The sequence below is a fragment of the Xiphophorus maculatus genome, chromosome 8, assembly GCF_002775205.1.
Source record: "Xiphophorus maculatus strain JP 163 A chromosome 8, X_maculatus-5.0-male, whole genome shotgun sequence".
NCBI classification, from domain to species: Eukaryota; Metazoa; Chordata; class Actinopteri; order Cyprinodontiformes; family Poeciliidae; genus Xiphophorus; species Xiphophorus maculatus.
In genome coordinates this window covers 3,180,401-3,202,776 of record NC_036450.1, presented here as the reverse complement: position 1 = coordinate 3,202,776, position 22,376 = coordinate 3,180,401, and the positions used below count along the sequence as shown (strand labels likewise).

The following is a 22,376-nucleotide window of genomic DNA, read 5'->3' as shown; positions in this document are numbered from 1 at the left end:
CTAACTCTGTTAACAGTAACCTGTTGTTGCTTTTCCATTTCTGAACAGGCTCCATTGGGTTCTCTGAGGGGTCCATTTATTATCCAACCGAGTGGTGTTCTCACTGCATATGGTCCACTGTCCTGGCTGTTTATCACTTTCCAGGGTTCCATGGCCTTGTATGCATTGTTTCCAATCAAAAGACTCACATCAGCATCTATGCATGGCAATTTGACATCCTTCAGATATGGCCACTGATCCAGTTCTCCCTGCAGAGGGATGTTTGCTTTGCTCACTGGTATCTCCTTTTGTGTGAATACTTTTGGCAGGTCAATAAACATACATCCTTCCATACCACTCACTTCCAGGTCAGTCAACATGTAGCTATCAGTGCTGGACTGTTTATTCATAGTAGTAAGAAAAATCTTTGTTTTTCTGCCTGTGAGATTGAGCTGTCTTGCTAAATCTTCAGTACAAAAAGTACCAGAACTTCCTGGGTCAATAAAGGCATAAGTTTCAACCATTTTTGGACTTTTCTTTGATTTGATTCTTACAGGCACTATTGCAAGAATACTATCTTTATCCCCAGTCAAATCATTTTCCTTAAGCACTGATGCAAGTGCACTTGATGAGACCTGTGGTTCATTTTTATCACTGGTTGATTCAAGTTTATTTTCTTCAAGTCTTAAAACATGAAGCAGACTTGGATGTTTTTTAGCACAAAACTGACATGACATCTTTTGTTTGCAATCTTTGCTAAGATGTCCTCTGACCAAACAGCTGAAACAAAGTCCTGATTTCTTCAAAAATTCAACCTTATCATTATGAGGTTTATCTCTGAAAGTGTCACACATTTCAAATGTGTGATTCATTTTGCAAAATAGACATGGCGTTGAAAAAGCAGTACTGTTTGTAGCTCTTTCTGATTGAGTTTTAGTAGCTTTAATTGTGGTTTCTTCTTTACAGGTAATGTCTGTTGCAAAGCTACTTTTCTTGAAGCCATCTCCTTTTACACTTTTGATCTGTGTCTTTCTTTTTTCTCCCTTTTCTGCTGGTTGAGAGGGGTTTATATTTCCAAACAATGGATCTGTCATCAGCCGAGCTTGTTTGTCAATAAAACTCACCAAGTCTGTGAATTTGGCTCTAGTTTTGGATTTTTCTTGTAGTTCAAATGCATGTGCTCTCCATTTTTCTCTCATCTTATATGGTAGTTTGGATGTCAAAATCCTTATGTTGACAGGATTGTCCATCTCATCCAAGTAGTCAATGTCGTCCATTGCATTACAACAACTTGTAAGGAAAAGAGAAAAAGAACTCAATGACTTTCCATCTTCAGGCTTAATTTGAGGCCACTGTAATGCCTTGTCCATATAAGCGGAAGCAATCTGAATCTCATTTCCATATTGGATTTGTAACAGTTTCATTGCTTCCTGAAAACCTCTGTGTGGTTGCATGTGTTGACAGCTCCTAACAAGATCTCTGACTTCACCTCTTGTATACTGTTCTAAATAGTACAGTTTATCAGCAGGGTTCTCAGTCTTTGTTTCAATAGTGTGATTGAAGGCTCTCATGAAGGAACGGAAATGCAATGGATCACCGTAAAAAATAGGAACATCAACTGGTGGCATTTTAGAAAGTTGTTGTTGTTTAACAAGAAGTTCTGTGATGTCATTCTGTTTTTGCATTACTTTGCAAAGTTCCTCCATATTATTACTCTGCTGTGTGTTTCCATGTAACAATTCAGATGAGTGAACATCAGTGACGTGTTGAGTGGACTGAACAACAGCATCATTAAAAGTTGGTTGTTGCTGCAAATCTCTTGGCATGAGGGGATGATGCACATTTTCACTTTCCTCTTTTTGTGTAAAGGTTTTGCTTTCAAACGTTCCATCTCTGATAACTGGAGCTTCATAGTCTTCATAAACCTTTATCTTGGCAGTTGCTTCTGCTATAGCAGTTTCAACATCCAACTGTTCTTTCTTAGCTTTTAGTTGAGCTTCTTCTAATTCCAACAACTGCTTCTTTTTAAGAGTAGCAGCCTTTGCAAGAAGTGCAGCTCTTTTCGCTTCCTCCTTCAAGCGAGCTGAGGATGCAGATGATGTGGATGAAGAAGCACATGAACTGCTACTAACTGACTTTGCTTTAGATCCAGTCCCTTTTGATCTTTTCTTTGACACAGAAGCAATGGATACACTATCCATAGGACTCACTTCTACATCTAACTGATGGTCATCTATGGTTTTCCTTTTTTGTTCTTTAATCCATGTTTCTGTTTTTTCCAAAATAGACTTGAAAAAATCATATTTTGGCTGAAACCAATATTCTTGGTCAACATGTTGTTCATCTTCATGAAGAATTTCCAAAACTGCTTCATTGGATTTACTAAACTCTTCAAGAAGTGTCTGAAATAATGGTAAATGCTCTTCTTCAATCTGGATCAAACTTCCATTATTTTGCATTAAGCTATCAATCTCCTTAGATTTAGCTGTCAACTGTCCAAGTTTGTACCTTCTTACATTGATCAGTTTATGGAGTTTAGAATCCACAGCCTTTTCTGTGAGCTTTGGCGCCCTCTTTTGGTCATCTTCGTTTACTACAGCGTTTGAGTCTGAGTTGTCCGCCATTATGACCTTCTTATGCTTTAAAAATCGTTATTACGTTGTCCTTCGTCTTCAATAGACACACGAAGTCATCCTTCTTTTCAAACGATGTAAACAGTTTTTGACTTATGTAGTGGCTACTTGTTCTTTTCTATAAAGCCACTATATTGATAAATTAGCTTCAGTTTTCTTTGTTAGTATCGGTTAGCTTATCTCTTCTTAGTTGACGCGTTTCTGTTCATTGATATGTCTTGTGCATTAAATAATAAACAATACTTACGGTTCCACACAAAGTATGAACTTTACTTTCTTTGGCATAACATGAAAATTATTTTGTCTTGCACAGCATCCTTAAAATTAACGGTCAAAAACTGTGTAGAGGTTAAGCGACCACACTTCATCCAACATTCTTTTCTTTTTTACTCTTAAGTGACACCGCCCTTTTTATATATACAATTGTGTCCTTTAGGTGGCGCTGTTTTATAAAAAACATAGTAAAATAAAACCTTACTGTAAAGACAATATCTAAATATGCAAAAAGCATACAAAAAAGAAACAATGTTAAAACTAACATTTTTGGCTCTTACAGTTAGTAAAAAGGTTTTAGCTTCTTATTAAAACTGGGAAATTACTGTTTCTCACAGGTTGGTTTAGTTTTCTTACCTTAATAGATTGAAATATAATTGTGTAAAAATGCCTCTTTTGTTTGATTTTTAAATTGCTATGTAATTGTGACAACAAAAGCAAACCAGAACAGATTATTTCTCTGAGATGAAAAAGTGAAAACGTTCCTGATCTCTGGTATTTCTCATCTATAAAGAGTTTAAAAATAAAACATCAGCAGGAAGTCATGAAAATGAAAATCTAAATCTAAACTTGCTGAAGATAAGAAACATTCATGCAAACTTTATTTAGTGTCCAATTTTGTTGAAAAAACATAGAAAACCTGATATTTGCATCAAATCCAAGAAACTGAAACAACTTTTAAAGATCGATAAGAATAAAAACGCAACACCAGAGTTAAAATCTTAACTCTTCTTATGAAACATCGACGGAAATAAAAGTTGCTCAAGCTTAAATTTGCTTCTTCACAACATAACTGAAGACATTTCTGATTCTGTGTTGATAAAATCTGAAAATTTGAATGAACGTTTGGACGTTTCCTGGTTAGATGCAAAATTGAAAACCTGTTTCCATTCCGCCACAAACGTTTCTTTGTGAATCTGTGATGTTCATTTAAATTTAAATCCATCTGCACTTAGCAACAACAATCCACATCAGGATGTGTAAATATAAATGTATCTTTTTATAGCAGCTCCAATATGACACTAAAATAATTCAAATGCAGAAATAACATCTCAGGTGTAAAACTAACCTGCTTTTTAAAATATTGTTTGTATTTTTTAAAGTTTTCATTTATTTATTTGACAGTGTGCTGATAAAATAACCCTGATGGAGCTGCAACACTTTTCTACCTTTCCACCAGCGTTGATCATTGTTGTGTCTCTTCGCCTGGGATTTTTTTATAGTCAAAGTAAAATCACTCAAGTGAGAAAAGAAGCATTTTGTCATTTCTAGGAACTTCTAATTAGGAACTTCCTGTTTCCCTGGGGTATAAATATTGTGTTACTCTTCAAGACAGCGGAGGTCTGTCACACACTCACTGCCAAGTCCTTGTTAGACTCCAGAATGACAAGAATAGAATAAGATTTTAAATCAAACTTATATTGTTCCTGCTGAAAATAGAAATGCGACGTTTTTTGTTTCTGTTTCTGTGTCCAGATGTAAATCTAAGAGAAACCTCGGGGCGGTTTATTTTAAAACTCTTTATACTAAACTCTAAGTTTTAGATCACAAAATAAGGACATATTTTGAATTTATTCATAGATTTTGTGCAGAGATGGAACATGCACGGTTACTAATGTGGTTTGTTCTCATCACTCCTCAAAATGGGAAAGACAGGTTGCTCTTCTAAACTTTCCCAGATCTACAATCGAATTGGAAAAGATTAAAACAACTAGAAACAATTAGAGCTAATTAGTGATGCTGTGGGCCAGCTTCTTTTTCTGAATCAAATTAATCCAAAACATGATGAATAAATTCATAATGCTGGCTTTATGTTCCTTATTTTCTGTTTCATATCCTTCAGTAGATTTATTTGTTTTATTTTATTCCACCCAAAACATAAAAATCACACAATAGTAACTGTTTGCGTTTTATTCTGGTAAAATTCTGGTTATTTTTAGCTAAAAAACATGGATTTGTTTTCTCTTTTCCTGACTCGGTTTTAAGGTTTCGCTCAATGAACCAAAATATTTGACGGCTCTTTTATGTTTTCATGGATATGCTTGTGGTGAAAAGAATAAAAACTTTATAGATTTTCTTTAGAAACAGCGTTTTGAACTCCTGCTTCATGTGGAGCAATGAGACGTAATAAAAGCTGCAGCCGACCAGAGGATTTTATAGCTGCATGTTTTTCTGATGCTGGTTATTTAAATCGACTACAACAGTTGAGGACAGATTCAGATTACGATTTCTCATTTCACATTAAACCATCAGGACAAACAAATCACTCAGTTTTCAGAGTTAATCTTCTTTTACTAAATAAGCTGCACTTTTTGCTTGTTTATTTCAAGTTTTGCCAGTTTAACAGCTGATTGGTGGTTTGAGTTTGTACAAAATGACTCCTGATGTTTTATTTATCAGCTTTTATTGCACTTTAGAAGCATCACTTACTGTTTATAATGTTTAAAGCTGCTGTATCGTTTTGTTTTTGACTAATATAACAAACAAATTAAGCTCCAATCTGGTTTTTTATGTCAAAATTGCAAATAGTGAAAATGTTGCCAACTTCTTGGCCAATTAATTAAGGGATTAAAAGTTTTTAAAAAGTGTTAAATTGTTACTGACCAGATTAAAATTCATGCTATTATTTGAAACTATTTTAGTTGGTAAATATTAGCTTCTTATTTCTAGATGACACAGTTGGTCTTAAAATAAATTTTCCTTAATGCTAACAGTTTCAGTTTAGCGGAGTTATGTATCCACTGTAAACACCAATTGTTAAGAAATTTGGGGGTTTTAAATAAAAAGTAAAATGTCATCAGCATAATTCAAAACTTCACGTTGAGGATGACTTTTCCAGGGATTTTGATGTATTCTTTATTTAGGATTAAAATTTCCACCAGGAGAAAAGAAGTAAAAGCCCAACAGGAAGTTACTGTTTGGAATTTAAATGTCATAATTATGATATTTGGTTGTGCTGTTTCTCTAAGCAGCATGGTTTTGCTTCAGTATGTCAGAATGACCACTTTCTGTTTGGCTTTTATTTTTTCTTTCATGGCAAAACTGGCTAGCTGCTATACAGAGTGTCAAAAATAAACACCCTCTACTGAAAACTGGTGGTAATTTGGCTGCAGGAGAGGAACATGAGAAACTGTGACCACAATCCATTTTTTAAATATTTTAGTGCAAATTGAAAAGATCACTTTCAATGTAAAGATTTGAGTTACGCTGATGACGTATTACTGTTTATTCAAAATCCCCAAATTTCATTACAATCGGCGTTTCTTTCAAAAGAAGAGACACAAACCCAGAAGCAGCAAGATCAAATAAATTCACTACAGTTACATTCACACAGCAGATAAATGTGACCCAAATCTGATTTTTTTTTTTTTTGACCATATGTGACAAATATCCGACTTTTTCAAAAGTCTGACTGACCCAATTCTGATAGTTTCACCCAGTAACAAAATCTAAGTTGTACCACTTTCACATGTGGAACTAAATCTGATGTGTATCCGATAGTTTCAGACTGTCATGGTGAATTTTATTCGACTCCAGAGGGTCGATAGCATCCAACTTGTTGCTCCTGCTCTGGATAAACGGCGTTATTTGAACTTTAGTGATGTTGATCAGCTGCTCTTGTTGCTATGGTTATGCATCATAATCAACTAAAATCCTTTTAGCTGCACAGCATCCAAAACTAGAGGGAATAGACAAATTATTGTTTTTAAAAACATAAAGTTGGAAGGAAAGTAACAAAGATACTCCATCATGTGTTAGCTTAGCGTCTCTCCTTTTTGCTCGCCCGTCTCTTTGCAGTTTTGGTCGTCCTGCAGCATCATTTTGTCTGTTTCAGGAACAAAATGTTGCTGCCATCCAAAACTCTCTCATCTTTCTGCCATCTTTATTCTTGCTAGCTTATTTAAAAAATGCAGCACAACAATAAATTCAAAGACTTACCCAAATTTCAACATAACAGGCATTTTTTATCTACTTTTTTCACTGCTTTCATATGAAAAGTTAAGGTTTAGTTTTGTCATATCACTCCAGATTGTGCTCTTTAATTCACTCCTATTATATATTTAGCCAACAGTTTCTCTTTAATCTGCTACTTGCAGATGCATGGACAGTAATATGTGCAGCCACCACTTATGGTTTCATTTTTGTTTTGACAGCATCTGTTGTTTGCCTGAGTGATTGAGGCTTTGATTCTTGCTTGCGTGGCTCCCCCTGTAGGCGGGAATCAGTGTCTTAGCATTTCTTGAGTGGATGAAGGCCTACTTTCATAAATTAATCATTTGGCTGCAGATTCTCACGCTGCTATGGCCTAACTACACGTGTTTCATGCACTGACCAAAGCTGAAACTATTAGTGTGAATGTGAAACCGCCGCGGACACCTGTGATAAAACTGCTGTGGTTTCAGATGAGACGACAGAACAAGTGAAGTGAAGCCTCTGACATGGCAGTCGGGTTGAACCGCCTGCAGATCTGGGTTACCTGTCTTTGATCAGATGAGACGCGAGCCGCAGCGTTCTGCTTCCTGGGTCATTTAGCCCAGAGGAGGCTTTTGCTTTGAGTCACTCTGGACGCGCTGCGTGCGTTTAGACACTCGGTGGTTTAAATGGTGAGACCTGCTGCTCAGGAACCAGCAATCCTCGCTCTTATGAACACGAAATGTCACAGTGTCTCTGTTATCTCTTGTTCTGTTTGCATTTCTGACACTTTTCAGTGAGTTGGAGTAAAACTCTGGATGCCAACACTGTTCCTCTCTCTTAAAGTGGCAGATCCCTGCAAATATAATTAGCTTCAAATGTCCTCTCAAAGCGAATTTTTCTATTATTGTTTGAGTTGATTGTATTATTCACCTCAAACTGATTCTTTAGAGGTTGGAGAATAAAAAAGTTATAAGAATACATCAGGTTTAGAATGTAACTGATGAGTTTTATTTAGCAAAATTCTAAATCCCTTGCAAACTTGCAAACACCAAATATACAGAAAAATGTCTTCCTCCAATAAATTAGCGTTTTACTTAGTAATATTTAATTATGTTTATGTTGCAACTCCATGTGCAGCATTCTTAATTAACTACATCTTTGAGATTGAACTGATTACATAACTAAACATTTTCCATTGGGAGGAAATATATTTACATAAAATATTATGTGGATTTCAAATTCTAGGTGTTATTTTCTTGTTCTCATATTTTCTTTTACATACGACTTGTAAGAGACTGATTGCTAAAAAAAAGTGACAGTATTTTTATTTTTAAATTAGATTACCAGTAGAAAGATACGGCCTATTAAGTTCAAGTCATTGTTTATAACGGAACACAGAATAAACATTTGGCCTTTGTTTTGTTGTATTGAACCCAACATGACCCTAAAACCCAACTACATAGGAAACCATAGAGAATAAATACTATCACACCTCAATATATGCTGAAGGTTTTAAATATGAGAAGGGTAAATTAACTTTGGTGTTCCTCAGGGATGTGTTTCTAGTACCTTGTTATTTTGCTGTACATATGTAACAGCAGCTTTAAAAAACTTCTTTTATTTCCTGATGACACATTAATTGTTTCACATGAAAATGGCACAATCTGAACAATAAAATTAATTCTATTAATTTCTACATTTCAGGAAACTCTATGATAATAACCGTTTTTCAAAACAAATCTAAAGCTAAATTTAGCCCGTTTTAACAAAGGGTGTTGCAGAAATTTAGCTCAGTTTTCATTTATTGGATGCATTTTTGAAGCGAAAGGAAACCGATCTGAAAGCAAAGCTCCGCCCACTTTGGTAGAAGCCCACCAAAGTGGGCGGAGTTAAGACATGCGGGGGGCGTGGTCAAGTGTGGGTTGAGTGGAGAGTATGAAGCATGGATGAAACTTAGCGACTTTCGCTATATTTATCAACTTTCAAAATCCTGTAGTGACTTTTTTTTAAAGAAGTGACATGTCTGGTGACTATTGTTCTGTGTTATTGGAGACTTTTATCAATTCCACTTTGAGTCCACGTTACAAATGGATTTCATTTGCTAATGTGAGATACTCTATCGATCAACACTCGTTATTCCATCTCCTGACTCGCCACTAGGGGGCGTGTGTCTGAGTGGAATGCTGAGCTGTTTAGCTGTAATCAATGCTGTACCACTGCAGTACCACCATTCAATCCAAAGAGGGCAGCACTGAAATGGTTTCAGCCAAAATACCACAGAATTAAACACATTGACACGAAAATGTCCCAATTTGCACAGAAACATAAAGATAGCATCTTTAGGGCCAGTTTATATCAGCAGATAAAGGATGTTGTGGGTTTAGTTACACTTTAAAAAGTGTTTTTATTTATAATTTTATCAGTACACACAACCTGGTTTGTTGTAAATAACTTGCCAGCTTTGAGCTTCTTTCATTTTACTGTTGAAAATGTTCACATACTATTGCATCATTTCTGTTTTGTTATTTATCAGACCCATGTGTTTACCACACAGCCTGTTAGCAGATAAGCCTTACTTCAGTCAGTCTCAAACAAAAAAACATTTGATTATTTTTCTCCCGATGTTCTTGTGCATTTTGTTACATTTTGTAAATAAGTGGCCTGTTCTTTGTTCCAGTCTGAGGGGATGGAAATTCCCCCGGTGTCTTTTTTCAGGTCCTGCTTGTCCGAGTGTGTAAAAAGGAAGTGTGTGTGTGTGAGTGTGAGAGATCGGCTGTATGGGTGGCGTCCGGCAGCCAATCGCATGCTTCCTCAGAGGAAGCAGGAAGTAACGCAGCCGTCCAATCAGAGGCCTCGACACCTTCAGGAAACCTCAGCTGGAGTGTCAACGCGGTTCAGATTAACTGCAGACTTCCTAACAGACGCATCTCGTCTTTTTTTAACCTCCAATAATTTACTCACCTTCCACCTGAATCGGCTCGTCTGCTCTGGAACCGGAGACTCTACTCCTCCGTTAGGCCGTCCTCCCGTCGTTCCGCTGGGCTTTTTTTCAGAAGTATGGTTGCTCATCTTCCCGTGAGGCTCCTGTCATGTCCGCCGCCGTGTCCGCGCCTTCGCTGAGGAAGAAGAAGTCGTTTGCTCGGAGCTCCAAGCCGAGCACAAGGATGTGCGTTCGGGAAGAAAGGGAATTCCTGTGAGTTTGAGCTCTTCGTGTGTTTTCCTTCCGCACAACTTTACTTTGTTTGTCACTCAGTGATGCTTTGGTACATCGTCGGATATCTGGATTGAAAGTCAGAAATGAAAGGAAATCCTTTTTCTAACGTTTCTATTGTAGCAACTTTAAGGTTTTGGTTACAGGTCAGAAATAGCAGCAGCTTCACTTCAGTGGAAGAACAAAAAACACTGGCAGTGACCAGAATTAGATTTACTCAACCAACCTGGTTCAGAGGCCGAACCTGATGCAAGCCAGTTGCAAAAGAAGCACAAGTAGAGCTTTTCGTGCTCTGGGCTGTTTACTTTTATATCTTTATATCTTAGTGTTTGGTGGCTTCAATCAAAATGGAAATCTTAAAGGGAAAGTTCATATTTTTACATGTTCTGTTTGCATGGAGGTAAATGGAGCAGAGACGCATTTTAGACTCTCTGCATCTTCAATTTGATGCTAGAAAATAACTTCTCCCACCAGGAATGAAACAATTAATCGGATTAATCGGATTCTTGAAATAATTGTTAGCTAATTTAGAAATTGATTAATTGATAACTGGAGTGTTCAGGCTCTAAAAAGGGCAATTTTGCTGAAGGAACGACGCATTCAGAGCAGTAATTGAGCCAAAACTGTAAAAAATATCAATACATTTTGATTTTATGATTAAAAAACGTAAATCTGTTCAACCCAGAACTCCTCAAGTGACAGTTTTATCTTCACCTGGTTCAAATTATGCAAATAAAATCTCCCATTAAGCATCTTTAGTGATGAAATAGTTAATAAATAAATGAAAAACAGGTCAGTTCTACACTGTATTTAAAAAGCTGAGCTTTTCACATGTTAATATTAAAGGATGTTTTAGCTGCAGATGCAAACTAGCTAGAAATGAGGCATTCACTGAAGGAATGATCTGTTGGTGCGTTTTATGCAACAAAATGTTTATTTTCTTATTTTAAAAAGGAATTAAGTTCTTTATTGCATCTGTTTTTGCAACACTGCATGAAAAAGGCTCTTTTAGTTACGTGAAAATTTGCAGAATGTGCAAATTAATCGTCAGAATAATCAGTTACTATTAACATATTTATAGTTAATTTATAGTGGTTAACAATGACAATAGCATGAGATCATTTAAGTTTTTGTTTTTATAACATTTTAGAAGATGAACACAATTCACATCTTTCTAATTCTTTCTAACTAATTCAGTCCCAATTAAAATTCAGTTCAATCAAATCTAAAAGTTTAAATATATCCCCTGTTTATCAGTGACTTAGTGCTGCTTTGCATTTCTTCAGACAGGAAAGCATTTTAAATGTCAAAAATGTCATTTAAATGAACTCCTGCAAAACCTTTATCTCTGCTGAAATGAAAAGATGGTTATCTACCAAGAGGTAAGATAGTTACAGCTACTAAACGCCGCACAGAACCCCGTTCAAGAAAATAATCTCCTTTTAAACAAAGGTTTTAGAGCTTAAAGATGACATTTATGTTTATTTTAGTCCCATTTCACCACATAATGCAGCAAATTTACAACAGGCTCATCTGACTGGTTTGTTCTGTCAGAGATTTGTTATATTTCACAATAATCAGCTTAAAATTGGATGTTTTTATTGCTTTAAGTTGAACAGTTTTAATGTTTTATGTTCCAGTAAACAGGTGAAACTTGATTGAAAGGTTTAGAAATTTAAATATTTAAGATAAAACAAGTTAGATTTGAGCCAAACGTCAACATTTAGTCGGTTTTTGGTGACATAAGCACTTAAATAAAAAACTTTTTTTGATTCTTGGAGGTCATTTTCTCCAAGACGCTTTTGCTATTTATTCCAGTGGAGACAAAAGTTTATAATAGCATCCCATAGTCCTCCATTTATTGGTAATTCCTCTGTGAGGTTCGACGGCGAGAACACGAGACGTTCACAGGAAGTGTGTTCTCATTTTCGACACCGACTGAAGTGCGGTGAGAGCGGGAGGAAAGAGGGTCGAATCTGGAAGATTTACGTCTTCAAAGTCTCCGTGCAACTTTCTGAACGTCTTAAAGCTCAGCGTGAAAAAATATCGATGTTTTTAACAAAGAGAATTAACCGATTAATTCTGGGAAAGGTTTCATGCAGAGTCTGACATTGTTGATGCGTTTCCTGTTGAGCTGGACCTCCATATTAGGACACAGGAAGAGATGATGCACATGAGGACACAGGTACAGAAAGAGGAGCTGCTGTTGCTGCAGTGAGAAAGTTCACTTTCTCTTTCTGTTCTGCTTTCAGCTAGTTCTTTATTTGCAACAAAACGAGGAATTATTCACGTCGGTTGTCATCGATGCGTTTCGTTAACCTAGAGAATCTGCTGGTTCCACAGAATCGTTGCTAAATTAAACCCGCATCCATCAAAAATGCTCAATTGTCTCATCCTAAATCAATTTCCTCAAATAAAAAAACTATTTTTGACTGAGCAGCCAGCTAACTACAAACATAAATAATAAAAACAAAGCCAGAATAAAGTATCTTGGTTTTTAAAAATTATTATTTAAAGCTAAATTTAATAAAATAAATCCTCCTTGTTGTAAAAATTGAATAAACAGTCAGAATAACATGAAATTTGTTCATGTTTGTGCATTCAGTCCAGCTGCAATGTTTAAGGTTCACAAACATTTTTAAATATCAAACAAAATCAGTATTTTTTTTTATTAATCTTATTTAATGCACAGCCAATTTTAGAATTAAGATGAAAAAACTACCCAGACTAGCCTGGAAAACCATGAATTAACTATGGTTACCCACATTGTTTAAGTTCAGTGTCGGTAGACCTGGAGAAAAAAATATCCCCTAAACAGCATCTGTCTAACAACGTAACGTAAACTAAAACAACTGAACAAAAGGGACATTTTTAGTCCATGTGACAAATCATTCCTGCAAGAGCAGAGGTGTCTTAATATCTTTTGTGATTGAAATCTTTTCTCATAATTACACATTTGAATCATTTAAGAAGACGTATTTACATATTGAGATTTTGGCACTAATAGCTTTCCGTAGAACCTTGTTAGACATCTCTAAGAGCTGAACGCTGCACTGCATTAATTATTTTCTTCTTAGATTCAAGACCAATTGCATATATTCATTCCTCAGTGTTTATTCCCAATTTGGATTATACATTTGGGCATTTTTTGTGATTTTGGAACTAATAGACTTCCATAGAAACCCTGCTACATGTCGCTGTCATTGTTAGGAGCAACATGCAGCATGAAATAAAACTTTTCCTAAGAATAACATGCTTATCTCCCTTTAGAAGAGGTATTTGAGATTTTGGTACTAACAACTACACATGCTAAATGCTGAGCTGCTTTAATCATTTTCTTCTGAGATAAATTAAGTTAAATCTCTCAGTATTTATATCCCATTTGGATTATAAATCTAAGCACTTCTGTGATTTTGGCACTGAAGGGCTTCCATAAAACCCTACAACATATATCTGTCATTGTTAGGAGTATGAAATAAAACTTTCTGGTGAATACACGTTTAGGTCATTTATGGGTTTTTGGTTTTTTTCGGGCACTAACAGTTTTCCATAGAAACCGAATCTGTGAGCGTTTCATTAATCACTTTCTTCTTATATTCATCTAGATAAGCCCACCTGCTTCTACTCACTTGTTTCCACCTGACATCAGAAAAAGTGAAGCTTTGATAACTGTTGTGGTCTCAGGATGGGGAACAGGAAATGTGCTGCGGCTTCGAAGGCGTCGCTCGCCGGCTGCGTCTACTTCCTGGGCCGGTCGGCCCCGTCGCAGCTGGGGCGGTGGTTTACCTCTGACCTTTAAGGCAGGCTCACAGTGGGGGGTCTTCGTGACTGCGCTGGGGCTTGCAGCATGCTTTTAGTCACAGCTTCAGGTTAACCGCAATCCATTTTCAGTAAAAGACACCTGGCATCTGCTGGAAATCTTTGCAGCGCAACTGCTGCAGGTTTGTCTTGTAGCATGTAGGCGTGGAAATGTAAACAGATTTATCTTTATTGCTTTGGTTTGGAAAACCGCTACAAGTTCTATTAAAAAAAAGAGACGAACCAGGTTTAGCAGATTTCCGAATCTTTGAGCAATAATGTGCTAATTAGCATCAAAACGTGGATAAGAACCAAACAAACTCACTAATAATCCTTCATAAAGTAAATTTTATTCCTTCTTCCACCGTAGAAACTCTGTTTTCTGCTTCACAATTTGTTTATGGTGCACTAATTACGTTTTCAACTGGAGGTTAGTCTAAAAGCAGCACAGGGCCGGATTTAAAAGGACATGGGCCCCGGGCGGGAGATGATTTTAAAAAAAAAAATCTTTTACTCATGAAAATATTGATGCATAAAATATCAGCTGAAAGATGTGCTGTAACTTCATCATTTTCAAATAATTTGCTGTCATTTGCATTCATAACAATTTCAATAGGTTAGAACATGCTTTTATTTTGAAACTAAACGTTCTGGAGCCCTTTAAGGTTAAAATGGCTCGTTATAGGGAATAAAGAGACTTTGTGTTTGGAAACGTAACAGAAACAAAATGTCCAGAATGAGGAAATAATCTGTTGCCTCTTTGATTGGATGTTTTTCACATCCGTAAAATTTTTATGGCAGAAAAACTTCATGTGAACATTTCTTACTGGACAGATTTTATTCCAACTGGTTATTGAGTGGGAACCATTAACACCTCATCAGCTACCTGGACTGTTTAAATTATTCTTTTAAAATTTTTTAATGTGTATTTTTCCAAAATCAAACAATTTTATCCCTAATATAGTTTCATATTAAATTAGAAAAATCTGTTTTTATGAGTGAAATTCACAACAAAATTGAAAAAATTTGTATTTTCTTTTCCAAAGGTGGAAAATATAACCACAGAATATTCTTACAGAAAAACTTTTTGTATTAAATATAAAAATTCAAAACGTAAACCTGAAAAACCCAGATATCTTTTTTACTACAAGTGTTGCGTAGATTAATAATATTTTAGTTTATTTGTAAGATGAAAACTTAAAAATTGGTCTTGGCAGAAACAAAATAATTTTTCAGGTGAAGAAGCTTCAGAAAACGATCAGTTTCAAACTGTGACGCTTTTGCATTTAAGTATTTGTTTGTTTTTCAGTTAAATTGAGCAGAAGACACATTATTTTATTTATTTAATAAAATAAAATAATTATGCATAGTTATGCATCTCCTTTTTAAGATATATATATTTGTCTGTAAACCCATGACTGACTTGTCTTAGCAGTTCCAGATTATTTTTATAAGTGTTTCTAAAATCTAAACAAACATTTTAATGTGTAGTTCAGCAGAAAGAGGTCAGAGTTTAATGGTTACTTCAACAGTAGGAATATAATATGTCACAGAAATGTTTCATTTTCGTTGGATTTGATGAAATTTGTTCCATTGTGTCTGACCGGAGCGTAATTTCAGGTCTTTAGATGTTAGTAATGAGGTAATTTAGCAGGAATCCTGTCCTGAGACGGATCTGCAGGGGTTTTCCATCCACAACTACAACAGTTTCAGTTTCCTCTTTACAGAACGACGACTCCTTTAGCCGAACGCTGGTGGAAAAACTAAACCATCGAGTAGAAGACATGACCAAACCTTTACACACGAGGACGAGTTATTATTTTATTAAAATGACAAACATCTTTTAAATTTAATTTATCTGTGTTTAATTCTCTTCAACAATAAACTAAACAGTTTTAATGGAGCAAACCTAAATAATTTGATCAAAACATAAATGTGGTCTTTAGGTTTGTTTGGTTAAATACAATGAAACAACATCCTAACTGTGTTACTGTGTTTGTCTAAATACTTTGCATGTGTGTTACTTCTGCACCAGGAACAGGAAATGGCTCCTTTCTGCTATATTTAGCCAAACTTTAATAGATAGATCTGCTTTTCAGTTTAAATCAGGCTTGTAGTTTTAAAATCCTTTCAAATAAATTAAAACATAACTGATTTGTTTGTTTCACATTACAAGTCATTGTAGGGTTTTTGTAAACGATTATATCGATTAATCAATTAATCAGATAAAAGTGCAGATTTTAAATTTAATCATATTTTTTACATTTTTAGAAATGCATTAGAAAATTAAATTTATTTTAGAGAAGGAAATAAACATTTTGGTGCATTATAGGACGTAATAGAGAAGACAAACAAACTAACAAAGGTTTGTGCGTTTTTCTTGTAAAGTTAAAACCTCCATGCAGCTTTTTATCTAAAAGTAATTAAATGCAGTTCTCAGATTCTCCATGTTTTCTACTTCCTCTCATCATGATATCTTCTTCCTGTATTTACATCTGGTTCTTCTGCTCTGGACTCGTCTGACCCCTAAAGAGACCAAATGTTCTCACCTGGTTTGCAGTGACACGTTCTGGTTGACTTAGAGTTTCCGTTGTGTGTAAAGAAACCAAACCGCTGGAAAAAGTTACAAGTTTATCAACCGATTCAGAAGTGCAGGTGTGAAAATCACTATATATATTATTAACACATTAGATGTGTTAATGTCCCTCTCACTACTTAAAAATGAAACCTTAACGTTTTTTTCTTAATGCGTATCTGATTCAACCGCCTCATTTATGCCACATTCGGCCATTTGAAAACATTCTGGGGGCCACAAATGGCCCCCGCACCACACCTTGAACACCTCAGTTCTACAGGAAATCAGTGATATAACATATTCTTTGTCATTTAGGTCAAACTTTTATATTTGTGAGTAAATTTTTTTATTTTAAAAGGGTTACAAAAGTCTGTTTTTGCTCATCTTGTTGACTATAAACCCCTGAAACACGATTTTCTTCTAGAAACAAGCAGTTTACCTGATATTAAATGATGTATTATTACTTTAGGAGAGATAAATAACTAATCTAAAATGATTCAACTGGCCAAATTATTTTCTAACTCCTGAATTTGTCGCCTTGATCTCGTTTTATTGTGATAAATCCACTGCATACCTGCAGCTGCTGCCTTCTCTTCCCGCCTCCTCAGGTGAAAAGCAGATTGGAATCAGGCGTGTGAATGAGTCCAGACATATTGTGTTTATTCTCAGAGGAAACATGTTCCAATGAGTCTGGTATGCAAGCTGCTTCCTTTCCTGCGAAACAGCAGCTTTCTGATCGTTATCTCCGACCAGAAAAACAAATAAAAAGAAAAAAAGTCGAGGTGAACGAGTTCTCAGAAGAAACAAATAAGTAATTTAAACCTGTCGGTGCCGCCAGCGATATGTAAAATGTAACAAATCTTAAACCACAGATGCAAATATTTCTCCTTTTAAGGCAATAACTGGATAGAATATCATTTAATAAGACAACTAACATCACTACTATCACAAAATACTTAGAAATGTTTCCAATAACTACTTCAACTTGGTAAATCCAGTAATTCAGAGACTATATTTTGATTTGTGACACATATTCACTTCTATTATTAAATCACATGATATAAATTAATTCATTATCAATCATATATTGAGTTTTAATTGAAGCAATTTAACATGGCCCCATTTTTCTTCATGATAGCACTGAAAAACACACAAACTTACCAAATATTTTTGGTTTATTCCTTAGTGTAAATGTCATAGCACACTTGAAATAAGACAAAACTAACTTACATGCAACTTTTCAGCAAATAGAGGAGCTTGTTTTACGCCAATATTTCACTTAAAAGACATTTTTTCCACTGTAAAAAGTGAAATAATTTGCCAATGGATCTAGTACTTCATTCAATATTAAGGAATTGTTGACTTAAAGCTTCTATATCTCACTAAAAAGTTTAAGTTAGTTTTGTCTGAATTTCAAGTGTAAAATATTTGCACTAAAAACAACCAAAATAGATTTTGTGTTTTTGCAGTAAGAAAAATGCTTAAATTAATTTGATGTTCACTGTTCCAGACACAAGTGTTGGTTTGTAATCAGTAATAAATACAAGACTACTCTTCTATCCTTGGATATTTTTGAATTGAGAATAAATTCTCAGTTGGATGATGAAATAACCAAAACCAAGCTCAAATCTCCGCTGCTTTTTCAGCCGACTTCCCTTTAAAAACAGAGAAATGCTGAGCGCAGAGTCGGGAGGCCGCCGTGTTTTTTCACTGTTTCTGTGTTGCTCTGAGCAGGATTCAGGATTTCCTCCTGGGGGTGATAAGCAGCCGTTCTGACCCGGTTCTGACCCACATTAGACTTAGTGACAGAGTTATGTGTTAGCAGTCAGATGATAGCATCTGGATTCCCTCTTCATATCCAAATGAAAGCTCAGCAGAGCTGCCAGAGGTCAGAGGTCAGACACAGTGTAAGGCTCCTCCCTGGTGATTTACTGTCAGAGTTTGCTTTCCTGTTTCATCACTGTTATGTTTTCAGAAAAATGTCTTATGTCATCACTTATCACTGTTTCTACAAAAATCATTCCTATGGAGTGAAATAACTCAATTTTTGAAGTTAATACCTGTTTACTTAGCAAAGATTAGCAAGCGATTACATTGAAATATAGATGGTTTATTTAATTTTCTGCATGATTAACAAAAGTTAACCTCTAAATATTACCTTGAAAACAACATAAACTAGTAGAAAAAGTAATAAGACCTCATGCAGTTGCTTTAAATCTTTACATTTTCAATGTTTTTGGACTGAGTTAGCAGCTAGCACTCAACCAACATTTAACCCTAACAAGATGAAATACTTACATTTTAGCTGAAATTAAAGAAAGCTTTTTTATTTAAAGTAGTTAAAGTGGAGTAATGTGGTTTCTAATCTTAATGTAGTTGAGAGAGACAGAATAAAACCAGGAAGGAAACAACTAATTTAGCAAAAAGGTACCATTAGCTAATGGTTACAGGTTCCCAGGCTGACTGGAAATAGTCACCTTGGGAAAATTAAAAAGGCTGAGTAAGAGTAAGAACATCAAATCAAATCAATAAAATAATAAACAAAAACTCAACATGAAATAAAGATCACCAGCAAAAACAGCTTCTTGCTAGCTCAGTGAATAGTTCCTGAGTTAAAGGAGTAGCCATTTCTAAAAGTGTTTTTATTATTATGTTAAGGCAGGTTTTAAAATACAGTAAACTCAACAAATGAAATGGTCAATATGAAAGAAAACCTAGAAGGAAACAGATAATTTAGCTAAAAGAAACCCTGCTAATAAACAACAAACTCATCAAAAGATGAGCATTAGCTAACAGGTTCATGCTAGTTACATAAGTTGTCTCTAAACTGACTACTGGATTACCTTAAAACAAATATAAAGTTGTTTTTTAACGGGAGAATGGTAAAATTCCCAAACTGAACTACAAAAGCATTATAATAAGAGGAAAACCAGAAAGGAAACATAGAAGCGTTTCCAGAGACCTAAATGGGTTTTTCAATGAGTTATTGGAGTATCTAAAGAAAGATTTTGTAATAGTTTTTTTTTAAGCAGGTAGAAACACTAAACTGAACCACTGAAAACGTTAGTAGGACAGGAAAACCAGAAAGGTAGCAACTAATTTGACAAAAAATGGTAAACGGCTGGCCAGACAGGAACTAGTGAGCAGTTTCTAACTAGACTGAACTTTGTTACGACCCAGATGTAGATTTTTAAAAGTCAACTTCTTCCAGTTCTTTTGGTTTTGCACTTCACACACTCATTACCACACCCTCCTTCCGTCTGAGCTCTTGATTTTGTTGATATACTGGAAATGACACATAAACACATTTGAAGATTAAAAACTTCATTAAGGGTGTTTACTTTATACTCTCCAAACACACACACACACACACACACACACACACACGCACACGCACACGCACACACACACACACACACACACACACACACACACACACTCAGATTTTTCCCTCTAAGCCTTGAACTGCAGTGAAAGGACTTGGGTTGCCGTATCTGAATCCATCTGTGTTCATGCAGAAATCCGTGCCTGCCTCCACGGAACGCTATCTCAGTTTGACTGTGATTATATAAGACGGAGAATGTAAGAGATAAAACACCAGACAGAGAGAGAGAGAGAGCAGATGGGAGGGAACAAAGGGATAGTTTGATTAGAGAAAGCAGGAGTTCAGATGGACGATTCGACCCGGATCGGATCAGACGAAGTGGGGAAACCCGGACAGAAAAGAGTCCAACCAGAATGCTGTTTCTGTCATGGACCTTCTGCTGACTTTAGCCTCCACGGTTTTCACCTCCACAGTCAACATGCTGCGGGAAAATACTGCTTTCCAGAGCATTAGCAAAAGACTCAGCAGGAGGTAGAGGAGAACTTGGGTGTTACGTTTGATTTTCAGTTTGTTTGGACTTTCTAAGTGAAGAAGGAATTACTTCGTTGGACTAAAAGAGGAAAACGATGAATTGATTTTCATACGTTTATGCTTTTTTTCCCCTCCCTGCCTGCAGAACCATGTCGTTTCCAGAGATGTACTGGCCGGTGCCGATGCGAGCCATCGGGGCTCAGAACCTCCTCACGATGCCGGGAGGAGTTTCCACCTCAGGATACCTCCACAAGAAGGGAGGCAGTCAGTTCAGTCTCATGAAATGTGAGTCAAACAATTAAAAAGATCATTTCTGCCTTGTTTATTAGACAGATAAAAACATTCCTGATACACGTTGTTGTCTTCAGGGCCTTTGAGGTACATAATCATCCACAAGGGTTGCGTGTACTACTTCAAAAGCAGCACCTCTCCTTCACCACAGGGGGCGTTCTCTCTCAATGGCTACAACAGGTTGGTAAAAATTAATCAGCAAGTTTAATGGCTTGTTTAGCAGATTTTGCTTGATTTAAAAAAAACAAACTAGTTGTAGCATTTGGACTAAAGCTAGCACTTTTGGCTAATATTAGCCCAAATGCCTGGTACTCTCAAAACAAGCGTAATGAGACCACTTTAATGAGCTTTTGGTTCTTTTTTAAGGTACATCATTCAAACCAGCCATGTTTAGTCCGCTTCAGTCCAACTCTAGTTAATTTGTCTAGAAAGTCCAGTTTGTTTGAGGCAGTCCCAAAGGTCTGGTCCACCTACAAATCTATGCCTCAGTTTGGCTTAAGTGAACTATGGTTCGGTTTGAATTCATATGTGAACGCTAAGTGGACTACTTCCCAGTTTTCATCCAATAATTATGAACAGATAAATCTCCGATCATAACTCCTACATTTGTTGGATTCAACAGAGTGATGAGGGCAGCAGAGGAGACGACGTCCAGCAACGTTTTTCCCTTTAAAATCGTTCACTTCAGTAAGAAACACAGAACGTGGTACTTTTCTGCAGCGAGCGAGGACGAGCGAAGGGTGAGAACATCACTGAACTGTGAAAGTCTTACGTTTCTACTCTCTGCAGGAAGAAGCTGACATCTGGTTATTTTACTTTCTGTCTTACAGAAATGGATGCGATATCTGCGAAGGGAAATCGATCACTACAACGACAGAAAAGAGGCTCAAATTTCAAGGTAACCTCAAAACAACCTGGTCAAACTTACTACTTTTAAAATACAAAAGCATAAATTACCAGTCTGGTATGTAAGATACTAAATAAGGTGCAAGACATGAACAAGACACAAGCAACCTATCACACACATCAAAGGGCAATTTTTAATCTCCAGATAATCTAGTCTGCATGTTTTTGCACTGCTGAAAGAAACCCGCATACCTGAAATAAACTCTCACACTTACAAATAAGTCAGATGAACTTTTAACATTTGTATTTATGGTATGTTTGAACCTTCTGACTACATTTAGCCTCACAGGCTGTGCTTTATTTCAGACTATAACTGCAAACTCATATGTTAACCCTGGTAGATTCAGACAAGTTCAAGAGTAGCAAACGTTGGCTAAAGCTATCAAGCTAGATAGCTTTGATTTTTAAAATGTCAATGGCTCTTCCTTATAATGGCTACTTGTTTTGTACACCATGTTTATGGTTGTGTCAATGTGGGGTGTTGATGGTTTTAAGCTAACTGTTAGCCTAGAAGCTACATAGCTAGCTGGATAGCTAAAGCAAAAACATCCTTTTTCTGGAAAATCCACAAAAAATAGTCAGTTTATAAACCACATATGACAGAATGATTGGCATTTTGATGTAAATGTAAGTTTTCTAAGGAGCTTTGAGCAATTTTATTTTGTAATTCATAAAACTTTCCTTGTTGCCACAGTGACTCTGACTCAGACGCAGACTTCTATGGCACCATAGAGAGACCCATGGAAATTAAACACGCTGTTGACACAGCAGAGGATGGTAAGACCATGCTGACACCTACAGCAATGCTCCACCATTTAATTATCTATTAAACTTTAGCATCTGCTCTCTTTATGTAAAGATTATGTTGATGAGGACGATGATGAAGAAGATGAAGAAGACTATCTGAAGCCAGACGGTGATGGTTCACCAACAACAGGT

General features: G+C 36.0%; 1 protein-coding gene across 4 annotated transcripts in view; it reads left to right on the top strand.

The window, feature by feature from the left end:
- The window catches only part of sh3bp2 (SH3 domain binding protein 2), a 33,562-nt gene that overhangs the window by 5,736 nt on the left and 5,450 nt on the right, over positions 1 to 22,376 (top strand). For 2 of the 4 annotated variants that reach the window (XM_023337900.1, XM_023337899.1), the window contains exons 1-7: positions 9,695 to 9,993; positions 20,386 to 20,525; positions 20,609 to 20,711; positions 21,154 to 21,271; positions 21,362 to 21,429; positions 22,132 to 22,214; positions 22,297 to 22,374. In XM_023337900.1, the coding sequence (XP_023193668.1) occupies positions 9,890 to 9,993; positions 20,386 to 20,525; positions 20,609 to 20,711; positions 21,154 to 21,271; positions 21,362 to 21,429; positions 22,132 to 22,214; positions 22,297 to 22,374 (694 nt within the window). In that variant the 5' untranslated portion in view covers positions 9,695 to 9,889. Of the gene's footprint in view, positions 1 to 9,694; positions 9,994 to 19,864; positions 20,241 to 20,385; positions 20,526 to 20,608; positions 20,712 to 21,153; positions 21,272 to 21,361; positions 21,430 to 22,131; positions 22,215 to 22,296; positions 22,375 to 22,376 lie in introns of those variants that run through there. The other 2 variants (XM_005812436.2, XM_023337901.1) reach the window with 2 other exon arrangements.